The 12,851-nt window shown below is 33.6% G+C and overlaps 2 protein-coding genes and 2 long non-coding RNA genes across 5 annotated transcripts; 3 read left to right on the forward strand and 1 right to left on the reverse strand.

Moving 5' to 3' along the window:
- Window positions 1–1,755: 1,755 nt before the first annotated feature.
- On the forward strand, window positions 1,756–3,001 carry LOC125608344. The gene is made up of 3 exons (XR_007339283.1): window positions 1,756–2,198; window positions 2,396–2,603; window positions 2,694–3,001. It is a non-coding gene; the product is annotated as an uncharacterized LOC125608344 (long non-coding RNA).
- A 1,793-nt stretch (window positions 3,002–4,794) lies between these two features.
- Window positions 4,795–8,269, forward strand: LOC106447690 (inorganic phosphate transporter 1-4). 2 transcript variants are annotated; one of them, XM_048778619.1, is made up of 2 exons: window positions 4,795–5,055; window positions 6,509–8,269. In XM_048778619.1, exon 2 carries the CDS (start codon window positions 6,521–6,523, stop codon window positions 8,123–8,125), a length of 1,605 nt encoding a protein of 534 aa, XP_048634576.1. In that variant the 5' UTR covers window positions 4,795–5,055; window positions 6,509–6,520; the 3' UTR covers window positions 8,126–8,269. The 2 variants fall into 2 exon arrangements, with proteins under 2 accessions (XP_048634576.1, XP_048634575.1); XM_048778618.1 differs by having other exon boundaries at window positions 4,799–5,058.
- A 1,186-nt stretch (window positions 8,270–9,455) lies between these two features.
- Window positions 9,456–11,951, reverse strand: LOC106429295. The gene is made up of 2 exons (XR_001285773.2): window positions 10,120–11,951; window positions 9,456–10,013 (listed from the first exon to the last, which is right to left on the reverse strand). It is a non-coding gene; the product is annotated as an uncharacterized LOC106429295 (long non-coding RNA).
- Window positions 11,952–11,987: 36 nt separating this feature from the next.
- LOC106450367 (S-protein homolog 9-like) lies at window positions 11,988–12,794 on the forward strand. Its single transcript, XM_013892018.3, has one exon. It carries the CDS (start codon window positions 12,051–12,053, stop codon window positions 12,528–12,530), a length of 480 nt encoding a protein of 159 aa, XP_013747472.2. The 5' UTR covers window positions 11,988–12,050; the 3' UTR covers window positions 12,531–12,794.
- Window positions 12,795–12,851: the final 57 nt, after the last annotated feature.

A 12,851-nucleotide genomic window follows, 5' to 3' on the forward strand; every position in this document is an offset into this window, starting at 1 on the left:
CAGCAATTCAGATAATTTAGGTGTGGACTAAATTAAAACTCACATGAAATTTATTTTTTTCCTTCTTATCTTTACTTTTATCAGTTTTTTTTTTGAACAAACTTTTATCAGTTTTTCTTATTTCTCCTTTTTTTTGATAATTCCTAGAGTAACTAAGATTCGCTTACAAGGTGTCCATGTGTGAATGCAGATAAATAAGTAATTATTACATTTAAAAAATCTAACAGACATATAATTGACATAATAAATTAATAATGTGTGATTAATTTAGTCATAAAAATAATAGTGTGATTAACTGATTAAACCTTTCTTTATAAAGGATCCGTCCAATGTGAGCGATGGAATTGTGGACTTAGAAGTCAGCTTTACAAGCAATGACAATTCAACAAATGGACGTAGGATGTCAATACCAAAGACATCACCATTTGATTTGTAAACTATGTGATGTACGTCAAGCTATCAATTTTAAATTTTGTTTTCGTTGTCACGTCTTTAGCGGGAAGGAAAACGAAGGATACAATACTATCGTCGGGTCCTACTAGGCTACTAATATATCACTGTCAAAATTAAATTAATTGAAATGAATTTTCACCAAATGTCTAAAAATATTACTAATATTTTATAAGCAATAAACAAGGTAATGAACATACATTTGTTCGTTTCGTAAACATGTTTTTGTCTTTGGGCTCACAATCATTAATCGAACACTTCTTTTTTTTACAAAATTTGAATATAGATATCATTTTTTAACCGTGAGAGAGATGCATATACGTAACTTTTACTTGATAGACTCTGGTGATGGTTTTTGTGACACGGAGTTTTACTGCGGCCGCTTATTTTCAGCGGATGCGGTGGTCTTGGATCGTCGACCGCTAAAGTTTCGTCTATCAGGTTGTTTTGGTTTCTAGTTCCAGATTTCCTTATTTTTTTCTATTTTGTACTAATTCGTTTATCAGTTTGATTTCTTAATCATGCCTACTATAAGATTGCTGGTTAAGTCCCGGCTCAGACGGATTAAAAAAAATACACAAAACAACTTATTTAGTGTAAAAAAACGTCAGAAAAGAATCTTGAAAATCTGTAGCACAAACAAAATATGTAGCTCACACATTTGTAGGTAATTTGTTGTGTTTATATGATCTTCTGACATAAAATTTAGTATGCGTTACAATTTCAACCTAGTTTTTGTTTTTTGCTACGTAATCGAAAGGGATTAGCTACGTGATTCCAATGACCAAACTAACATCGGAGAATTCTGCCTCTTGATGGAAATTGATATATGCCATAAAAAGGACTTGTTGGATCACGGAAAAGAAACTAACTCGCTGGGCTAAAGCAAGATACACTTTATATTCCTGGAAGTGCATTAAAGTGTCTTACTTATCAGACTACGAAAAAAAAGAAAAAAACAGACCATGCCACAAGTCGTGAGCCTTACCCTGACACCCAATAATATTAACTATTAAATACTATTGACATTGGAGTCTGTGTCTGTAGATATACATATGATGCAGTTACTGCTTCTTCGCTTGTACTAAAAGTTTCGTACATATCAAAAATCACTAAACAATTTCCCACAATTTTCTTTGGGTATAAGTTGCGAAGAGTGTAACTGTTGTGTCAATCTTGTCTTCTTCTTCTAAATTATTCTGGTCACGTCACTTGGTTTATTTTTATTTAAATCAAATATATTATTAAATTCTTTGAAAAAATTACACCTATAGACACTTTTTGTCTTTGCAATAACAACATAAGACACTTCCTACTTGTCACACACTTCTGGTGTGGTGTTTGTCAAATATACCCTCGGACTAAATCAAACTCTCGTTACTTCAGATACCAATCTCTTCTTTTTATTGATTTATTTTTTCAATTTAAAAATGTAAAATAAAAAAGCACTTTCCCAATTGTGTTTTCGAATCCTTAACTCTAATTTTGACTAAACTTCATTCAAGATAGTGATTCAGTGTTTGAACCCAAATGATCTCGTGTGGCCGTGCTCCAGCTCCTCCTCCTCGACCGCCGGTGAGCCACGCCATGAATTCCGAGCTCAAGATCTTCGTGGATGGCCGCCGGTGTTCGTTTTCTTCCGGGGAACAACAGAGTCAAGTGTGGTCCCATCCAGAGAGCACATTGTGAGCTTTCCCAATCTGATTCTACAAGAAACTCTGCTTTTGAACAATTCAAGAACTCTGGAGGTGACAATAACTTCTCTCTCTTTTCTGGGTTTTTATTTTGAAATTCATTTTTTTAGATTTGTGCTTAGTTTCTGTGGATCTTTATTCTATAGCTACTCAAAGTTTGAATCTTTTGTGGGTCAGTTTCAATTTTCAATGATATTCATATTTGGATTTAGATATATACATGGTAATGCTATTGGTTTTGTGTTTATCAGGATATACAACGGAAATGAGTAGTATTGTGGTGACTGGACTTAGCACTCACACCTCTCCTGTTGAGATGCATGAGAAGCTTTCTATCCAGAAGCTGAATGACCACGAGCTATTGGATGATGTGCTCAGTACTTGCAACTGTATAGAGATTTATGTTTAACTCTTTCTCAGCAGTGTAGAATTAAAGAAGTCACTGAATATATATCAAAGGTGTCTCTTCTATTCCATTAAGCTTTTCTTGTTCTTCTCGAACTTTGGATTTGTTAGAGCTAACATATCATGTTTCTTTTCTCAAATAAGTGGAAGAGACAAAGTTACCAAGGGGAAGAAAAGTAACGAAGAAGCTGTTACAACACCAGTTACCAAAAGGAAGAAAGATAACGAATGACAAGCTTTATGCAACAGAGAGCTCTGTATCTCTTGCAAATGGTTGTGACCCTCTAATTGCATCACTCTTTGTTCTAAGGGATGACAAGCTGTTTGATGGGAATTTGATTATTAATTCTATAACTGATCTTACTAATATACTTTCTAACTATGTGTTCTAAGCTTTTGAAAAAATGTTTAATGTTATGTCAACAATATTAGAATAAACCATTGTTTGATTATAAAACTCTCTTAACCACAACTCTGACATCCATAACTCATATGTATATACTTAATGTGTCCATGACATATTTATCCACAAATTTTCCATCCATAACTCTACCATCCACAATTCATTCGTAGTATGTTCTTCATAACTTCTTCATCCACATTATTTTGACCATTCAAACCACTATTTATTTATCATTTGTCCAAAAATTTTATTTATTAATTATTAAAATATATCGAAATGGATGTTAAAATGTAGAAACAAAAAAGTTACAATTAATTATAACAACCATATTTCTTTATGTATTTTTTAATTTACAATACAAACAAATAAAGATAAAGAGGGTGAATGAATAATAAGAAACTATATATAAACACACCATATTCCTTATCCCAATCTTATTACTTTTTTTTCCCTAAGGAACCGAGGGCTTTAACGTCCAACATTTCTTCTCTCTCTTTCATAATGTGTGTTTCAAGTGGATTGTGTTCTTTAGTGTAAAGAAAGACACAAAAGTGTCTAAATGAGTAAATCACTCAAATTCTTTTAAGAGAGCGTGTTATTTTTTTGATAATAGTTTATGTTTCAATTAATTGGTAATCTTGAATTTGACAAGCATAATATACATTTTTAACAAGTTATCAAACTTTGACCACGCTGCTAATTGGATCCATTTTATTATACTAATTATTGTATCCATTTTATTATACTAATTATTGTATCCATTTTGTTTTTATTTACCTGATTTGACTAGTTTATTTGTACTTGAAATTTATATCTGCCTAGACCGTATGCAAGGGAATATGTAGCTAGTGAAATGGTGGCGAAGAGCCCAAAATTTAAATTATTTCCGTTTTCCAAGCATTTTAAAGCTCCGTATATGTAAAAACAAGTCATGGTCAACTACGTGTAGGAAACAAAAAACTTGCTATTTCTTATAATGGAACAGCTGTTATTTAGTTAATAAAAGAATAATTACAGCAAACACATAAGCAGCCTGTCCTAATAATTAAACGAAGTAAAACATTGACCCCAAAAAAACGAAAGTAAAATAAAAGTTGGTAAAAAAAAAAATTTATTCTTGGATTCACCCCTAAGGTACCAATAGGATTATGTTATTTCAAATTTGATATCTTTTATAAAAGGAAACAAAATATTATCAAGCTATATTATGTTTTTAAAATAATAAGATAAAAAAATAAAAAATAAAAATAGTAGTAATTATAAAAACAATATTTTTAACGTCGTCAGAAAAAAACTAAACCTTAAATCCTAATCCCTAAAACCCTAAATCTGAAACCCTAAACCCTTGAAAAAACCCTAAACACTTGGATAAATCATAAACTCTAAATCAAAAACAATAAACACTAAATCACTCAAGGGTTTATGATTTTAGTGTTTAGTGTTTTTGATTTAGAATTTATGATTTATCCAAGGGTTTAGGGTTTACCCGAGTGTTTATGGTTTACCCAAGGGTTTAAGGTTTCGAATTTAGGATTTAGAGATTAGGATTTAGGGTTTAGTGTTTTGCTGAAGACGTTAACAATATTTTTTAAAAAATTCTTTTTTTTGTAACTACTATTTTTTTACCTTTTTATTTTAAACCATAATATAAGTTGAAAATATTTTGTTTCATTTTTTAAAAAATATCAATTTTTTTTTGTCTAAATGTTAAATTTTAAAAGATATCGAATTTGAAATAATGAAATTTTATTGGTTGGTGAACCTAAAAGTTCACTGTAGGAGGTGAACCGAAGAATAACTCAAAAAAGAAATGAAGTTTCTTGAAGATAACCGAAACGGCGTCGTTGGATAGAGAATATACCGAAACAGAAAATGGAATATCTCGTATAGAGTCGCTTATAAATGCGTTTCAAAACGTATGCACTCTGTCCGTGTTCATTGGCAGCTTCAGCGCTCGTTTCACTTCCTCTCCATCTCTCTACATCTCCCTGAAATAAAGAGAACTTAAGAACCTCTCTTTCTCTACACTCTTCTGGTATATACTTCAAACACTTGAGCAGATCAAATCCCACCTACACAGAAAGAAGATTGTTGTATACTCATCATGTAAGTCTTTCTTTCCAATTATATTTCTGGATGTTTATGTATAGTTTGATGAACTCCTATTTTATTATATTTTCTTGTATGGATGCAAAATGATGTTAGTTAGGAGTTAGGACGATATTGTTTTTGGTTATGTTGTTGTCTCCCTCTGCCTCTTCTATCTTGGTTTGGTCTTTTGTCAGTAGTGATTTTGGTACAATCTTAATTTCATTTGTTTGTGTTTTCTCTTATTATAGATTTTTTCATATAAAATTGTGTCTTTCCAATTATCTTGGATCATTAATTAGGATACGTTTTTACGGAAAAAAAATATTTAGGATACGTTTTCTTGAAAAGTATTTGCCGGATTTTTTCCCTCATGAACAGAAGATATTTTTAATGCATGGATCAAATTATTCACTAACAAACTAATAACGAAAATAAAATTTTAAAAAGATTTTTTCAATAAGAGAAAAAATATAAGTGTGTCCGCAATTAATACAACTCGCTGTCCTACTCTCACATCCATGTTTGTCTCCTCTTGTTCAGATTCAGATATCACAAGTCAACGTTTGTGGGTAACTAGAATAAATACAAAATAGAATTCGTTGAAAATTCATATATAGACCGAAATATAGATTACGTCGACGTCAAGAAACAAAAATAATAGGAAATGAATTATTATTTTGAAATTTTTTTAGAGTTGATAAATTAGGAATCAATTATTTGAATACAAGTTACACATAATTATATTCATGTCCATATAATATCGTTTACACCTTTAAAACACTTTTGACTTAAATATCACTTAATTTTCTTTTATTTGTTTTTATACTTTATAAATGCTTAAAAGTACGTCTATATAAAAATTACTTGACGTTACTTCATAACTTTTCTAGCAAAATATAAACATGTAGTTTGCTAATGCCTTAAAATTGCAAGTTACCTCACTTTTGGTCAACACACCTTACTTTTTCTATCTAACTCGATCGACGTCAACATACTTTATGGCTTGTAATTGTGAATATCAACGATATGAAAAAGCCAAAATAAAATCCATAGTAATGTTAATCTTACATGAAATTCAAACGGGTTTAACTGTTTCATTCTATTTGCTTTTCAAATTGCCTAACGTAGTTCCAAGTTAGGTAACTGCTTTAATGTTTGTAACAAACTCTTTCTTGTTTTGGACATACAAGTAAATGAAAGATATATTTTTACTACTATTTGAAAATATGCAATCATTCAATTATATATATGATTACATTTAGTATGGTAATATTTAAAATATATTGGTCAAGTGGTTTTTATAATTGATAAAAAACAAAAATTTGGTACAACATTCAGAACGGTTTCTTTCTAAGTTAGACATATATCCCACATGTTTCGTTCAATCGTTCTATATGATTCATAAGACGATCTTATAACGCCCAAATATGTTACTAATATTAAGTTTTTGATGATGAAATTACAGAGGTGAAGAATAATGGCAAGGGATCAATTACAAGTGCTGAATGCACTTGATGTAGCGAAGACACAATGGTACCACTTTACGGCGATTATAATTGCCGGAATGGGATTCTTCACCGATGCTTACGATCTCTTCTGCATCTCTCTTGTCACGAAGCTCCTCGGCCGCATATACTACCACGTACCAGGCTCCCCGAAGCCTGGAACTCTCCCTCCAAACGTTGCTGCTGCCGTTAACGGCGTTGCCTTCTGTGGAACCCTCGCTGGCCAGCTCTTCTTTGGGTGGCTTGGTGATAAGCTCGGGAGAAAGAAAGTCTATGGTATGACGTTGATGGTCATGGTCATCTGCTCTATAGCATCCGGTCTCTCTTTCGGACACGAGCCAAAAGCAGTGATGGCCACGCTCTGCTTTTTTAGGTTTTGGCTAGGGTTTGGGATTGGTGGTGACTACCCTTTGTCCGCAACGATCATGTCTGAATACGCTAATAAAAAAACTCGTGGGGCGTTTATCGCTGCGGTTTTCGCCATGCAAGGGTTTGGGATCATGGCTGGTGGCATCTTCGCTATTATTATCTCATCTGCTTTTGAAGCTAAGTTCCCTGCCCCGGCCTATGCGGATGATGCCTTGGGGTCCACGGTTTCTCAAGCAGATTTTGTGTGGCGTATAATCTTGATGGTTGGTGCTATCCCTGCCGCGATGACGTATTACTCAAGGTCGAAGATGCCGGAGACAGCAAGGTACACAGCTTTGGTTGCTAAAGACGCAAAGCAAGCTGCTTCAGACATGTCTAGGGTTCTCCAAGTTGAGATAGAGGCAGAACAACAGAAAGTAGAAGAGATCTCAAAGGACAAGTCCAAAGCCTTTTCCTTGTTCTCCAAGGAATTCATGAAACGCCACGGACTTCATTTGCTAGGCACAACATCAACCTGGTTCCTCCTCGACATCGCTTTCTACAGTCAAAACCTATTTCAAAAAGATATTTTCAGCGCAATCGGATGGATCCCTCCGGCGCAAACCATGAACGCGATTCAAGAAGTGTTCAAGATTGCACGTGCTCAAACCCTAATTGCCTTGTGCAGCACGGTACCAGGCTACTGGTTCACAGTTGCGTTCATCGACGTCATTGGAAGATTTGCGATTCAGCTAATGGGATTCTTCTTCATGACGGTCTTTATGTTTGCTCTGGCTATTCCTTACAACCACTGGACTCACAAGGAAAACCGAATCGGATTCGTTGTCATGTACTCGTTAACATTCTTTTTCGCCAACTTTGGACCTAATGCTACAACCTTCGTTGTACCGGCCGAGATCTTCCCGGCCCGGTTCAGATCCACGTGCCATGGTATCTCTGCAGCATCAGGAAAATTAGGTGCGATGGTTGGTGCTTTCGGGTTCTTGTACTTGGCACAAAGTCCAGACAAGGCCAAGACAGACGCAGGATACCCTCCAGGGATTGGGGTCAGGAACTCGCTTATCGTGTTAGGTGTGGTTAACTTCTTGGGCATTCTGTTTACTTTCTTGGTGCCTGAATCTAAAGGGAAGTCGCTTGAGGAAATGTCCGGTGAAAATGAGGAGAATGAGAACAGCAACAGCGATAGTAGAACGGTCCCAATAGTTTAGATGATAATACGCATTTTGTTAAAAGTTATCTTCTTGTCTTTTAGCAACTTAAGTTGTTCGTTGTATCATTTATTGATGTCATGCCCAAATGGTTAAATAATTTTAACAATGAGTAAACTGGAAGAAAATTGGAGTTGACTTTTACCATCACTTCAAATTTCATTCATTCTGTTAAATTTGCTAGATTAATATCCCTCGTTTTAAGCTAAAGGATAAGGAAATATATATATAATGTTTAGCACACTCTGTTCTCGAAGCATTTGCACTAGGTTTCTGAACAACTTGAACTGATCCATTCATGTTCTTTTTTTTGACGATCCATTCATGTTCATGCGCATGGATGGCCAATATTGGATGTATAACATAAATTATTTTGGCAAATCTTAATTTTGATTGTTTTTGGAATATATACTTTTCCTCCTGGCATTTTTGGAGTAATATACTTGTTGTGACATACTTGCATTCTATTTTATTAGGAAATATGGTAGTTTGAAGTGAAACTACATATGCGATCTTAAGTTTTCCAATAAAACAGAGCATTATAAGCTTCAAAAACAGAGTTTATTCAGGCCAATGTGGTTGCAATGCAGAAGAAAGTGTTTTAACCTAAGATTATGGAGAAGTATACAAAAGGAAGCTTATCTTAGCTCATTTCTTCTTTGTCACATCTCACTGATAAAAAATTTTGGAGACTGACGTCTATTTCTCACGTTCAGTTGAGCTTTTAATTCTATATCTCGGTTTGGTTGAAATAAAATCTATTCCTTCTTGTCAAGAATTCAAGATACCACTTTAATTCTCAAGATTCATTAAAAACAAATGCCAGCCAAATTTTTTTCTTGACCAGTCTGTTAGAGATGAAACATAAATATTTTAAGATCAAATATAGTATTAATGAAAGATTACACCATTATCTTTCATAACAAATAGAAACTATTTTTTATTATTATATCATCTTTTCCTTTCTGATCAAAGAATATGAATAGAACGATTTTTTGTTTAGGAAACTGAATATATATATATATATATATATATATAAAGACCTTGGCGTCATAACTTCATTTCTATTCTTTCACCAGAAAAAAAAAATTATAATTTACAAAAATTAGTTTCTATTTGTAAGTGCAGTAAGGATATATATTTACTAAAAAAACTAGACAATTTAATAACTACAAATATATTATTACCTTAAACGTGGGCCTTGTATGTGCAGTAAGGATATCTATATATATAAAAAAATGTTTGCCTCACTCCTGCTTTGCCACGTCATTAAGTAGTTTAACCATAGAACAACACGTGTCCCTCTTTTTTAGTACGCTGCGTTTCTATATTTAACGTGAACATGTTTTTACCACTTTTTCCATTAAAGCCCAAATGGATTTGAAAAGTGCAAACGAAGGCCCAAATACAACAAGCTAATTACATCTAACCAAACTGTTAATACTAAAAATTAACACACTAAGATGTAATTAGAGATTTGAAGAGAGATCTAGAAAGAACTAGGGGAAACCTCATCGTCTCTACTCTAACATCGACGCTAGAGACGTTTGCCACCACCGTCTCCCCATGATTTTCAATCCCCGTGAAAACTCCTACCTTTACTACATCAGGCCTTCAATAATTGGTGATGATTTCTTCGCAGATGGTTGCTGGGAGAAGTATACTAACTCTAACCTTGATTCACCAGAGAAAACAAAGCCCACACCTGACTTAAACAAGAGTACTATTTAGAAATCTCTCCCCGTACCAATATAGAACCTGATATGATGTATGGCGGTGATAGTAACGTCACGACATGATCTGACGGTGGTGTTGCGTTTTGTTGCCGCCATTGTTGTTGCGTTTTGTTGCCGCCATTGTTGTTGTTGTCCACCGTATGGTCCTCCGGCTGAGAAACGCAAGAACATTCCAAATCTCAAAATCGGAAATGTTGAAAATCGACAAAACATTGAAACTTTCTAACAAATTAATTATCATTTCCATAAAGCTTATACCTTTGGGACAGAAGGAGGTGGAGGAACATAGTAAACATCTTCTTCGTCTCTTCTTCGTTTCTTCTTACAAGCTAATAATCCATCGGAAGAAGAAGACGACACGGCGGAGACGGCGAAGATGGAGTTCGAGAAGGCCCTCCGCTGCCGCCACTTGAGGGATTGGACGGTGGTCCTGAGGATGATGGAGGGTTTAGAGTAGGGGGTCTAGGAGGAGTGATAGGTGCGGTAGGAGATCCCAGTGTAGTTGGAGCGGGTGGAGACGGCTGAGTTGGAGCGGGTGGAGACGGCTTAGGAAAAGGCGGCGAAGATCCCGGCGTAGATAGAGTGGGTGGAGATAGATTAAGAACAGAGGGTGTAGAGGGAGAAGACAGAGGAGGAAATGTGGGAATAATGGGTGGCGGCGAAGGAGAAGAAGAAGGTGTGGTGGCTGTGGAGTTTGATAGTGGAGATGGTGGCTAATCCAGGAGACGGCTCCGAGGACAATGCTTTGCTTAGATCTAAATAAAAAAGGAGAGAGGAGGCTAGGGTAAAGTTAAAAGGAGGGAGGAGGCTAGGGTAAAGTTAATTGAATTTATGTTTTAATCATTTTTCTATGGGGATGATTTTTTGGACAATGAAGCTGTTATGGGGTCCCACACGATTCTTTGAGTTATTTCTTTCTATGTTATAATTTTATAAATGCGTATGTTCTGTTTAACAATTTCTTACAACAGTTTTAAATTTGGAAACAAATAATTGTTTGCTGTGATTATCAAGGGAGAATACGATTAATGTACCATTATGATAATTTGATATTTAATAGCGTTTTAGAAAGAAAAGATCAAAATAGTCTTTTTTATTTTGAATTTTTTAATATTTAATTTTTTAAATTTTTTTTTAAACTATATCCCTAAAACCACACTCCTTAACTCTAAACTCTAAGTTTAGATTTGATAACCCTAAGAAATTCTCTTATATTTACTATTTAATAAAATTTATTTTGATCATTTTCTTCATTGATGGTCATTTTTGTGACAAAAACTCAAAAAATAATATCCTAGAGAATTTCTCAAAAATATATGTGAATTAAAGGATAGAAATGCAACAAATTATTTAAAGAGATCATTTGGTCTTAAAGAGATACGTATACACAAATTATTTTACAAAAAAATATTATTTATTGTATTAATTGCATTAAGAGGAGAAGGCGTAATAACAATTTTTTGCATGTGTGGAAAATAGTTGGAATTCTTCTTGCTCCAAAGCAAAGAAAACAGCTGGACTATTGCATTAAATCACATACTCAAAGCCACTTACTACGTCATCTCCAACTTAAAACCTTATTTTAAAGGGATCAAAATCTCAAAATGAAAATGTGAGGGTTGATTGCTCTAACTATGAATCCTCAAAAAAATCTTTAAAAGTTTATTTATTTATATTGTAATCTTTCACATTAACAAAAGTTATTAATATGGATAAAACTTCACAAATGCATATAAAATATACGTTTAACACGTTATTATAATATGATACAATACTTTAATATTATTGTTTCTGGTTTACACAACTAATAATTAACCGACTTAATAATAAATTTTACTCAAAATGCTTGGTTAATCTATGATTACAAGTTTGTCTCTTTCCTCACTATACTCTTTAGATGCATCCAATACCAGAAAACTACTAAAAATTATGTGATGACACGATGAAAAAAAAATACTTATCAATACGGTATGGTATATTTAGTCTTCAAATACAATAATATATACAAAATTTAACTAATATGTATATTTTAAAATATAACAATTTATATTGAATATTTACTCTAACTATTTATATAATTTCTAAGAACTCATCCCGCCCGTAGGGCGGGCCGGCCCTAGTATATTTACTATAAATACCAGACAATTTAATAACTACAAATATATTATTACCTTAAACGTGGGCCGCCCATGGTCTCTATAAATTGGCACATTTTATCTTTCTATTGCATATATATTACCTCCAAAAAAGAAAAAAAAATACACGGAAACATGAGTCGTCTCTGGTGCTTTTTGCTTATCATTACATTGTGCGTGGGGTTGAATAATGCGGGAGTGTTGGAGAAAAACTCCGTACACTTCAAAAATTCTCTTGGTCCAAACAATATTCTCAGGGTCGATTGTTCATCAAAAGATGACTTTCTAGGCGTCCACGATTTGAAGCCTGGACAAACCTTTGATTTTAGTTTTAATGACAGTATATTAAAAACCAAATTCGATTGTACCTTAGCGCAGGGACAGGGTTTCATTCATCAGGCAAGCTTTAGAGCATATGAAGGTGGTGGTTTCATAGTTCATTATGGTAAGGAGAATTTTTGGGATGCTAGAGAAGATGGAATTTACTTTACACATGGTAAAGAAACGTCCAAGTTAGAGTATAAGTGGTCATAAAATGTCACTGTAATCCTCAAATGAAGTGGAATTTAGAGTTTTTGTTTTGTTTTATTTTAACGGCAATTTCTCATCTCTTGTTCTTGTAAGAACAACGTATCGAATAAAATTTATATTGCAATCGCATCTGTGACTTTTGGTGGATATGAAAAATTGTGTTTGTTAAGAACAAATACAATACTAAGAACTTCAATATATATACATATATAACCTACTAGTTCTATATAATTTGTAGTATTTTTTTTGATTAACATGAGCTTAACTACTTTTTGTATTTTTCATATAGATTAGTTCTACTGAAACGTGTGTTTAGTGGATCTC

The sequence above is a fragment of the Brassica napus genome, chromosome A4, assembly GCF_020379485.1.
Source record: "Brassica napus cultivar Da-Ae chromosome A4, Da-Ae, whole genome shotgun sequence".
Classification (NCBI taxonomy): domain Eukaryota; kingdom Viridiplantae; phylum Streptophyta; class Magnoliopsida; order Brassicales; family Brassicaceae; genus Brassica; species Brassica napus.

Excerpts from the sequence above, each read along its gene's own strand:
- LOC106450367 (XM_013892018.3), top strand. The coding sequence starts at position 12,051 with ATGGTCTCTATAAATTGGCACATTTTATCTTTCTATTGCATATATATT.
- LOC106447690 (XM_048778619.1), top strand. The coding sequence starts at position 6,521 with ATGGCAAGGGATCAATTACAAGTGCTGAATGCACTTGATGTAGCGAAG.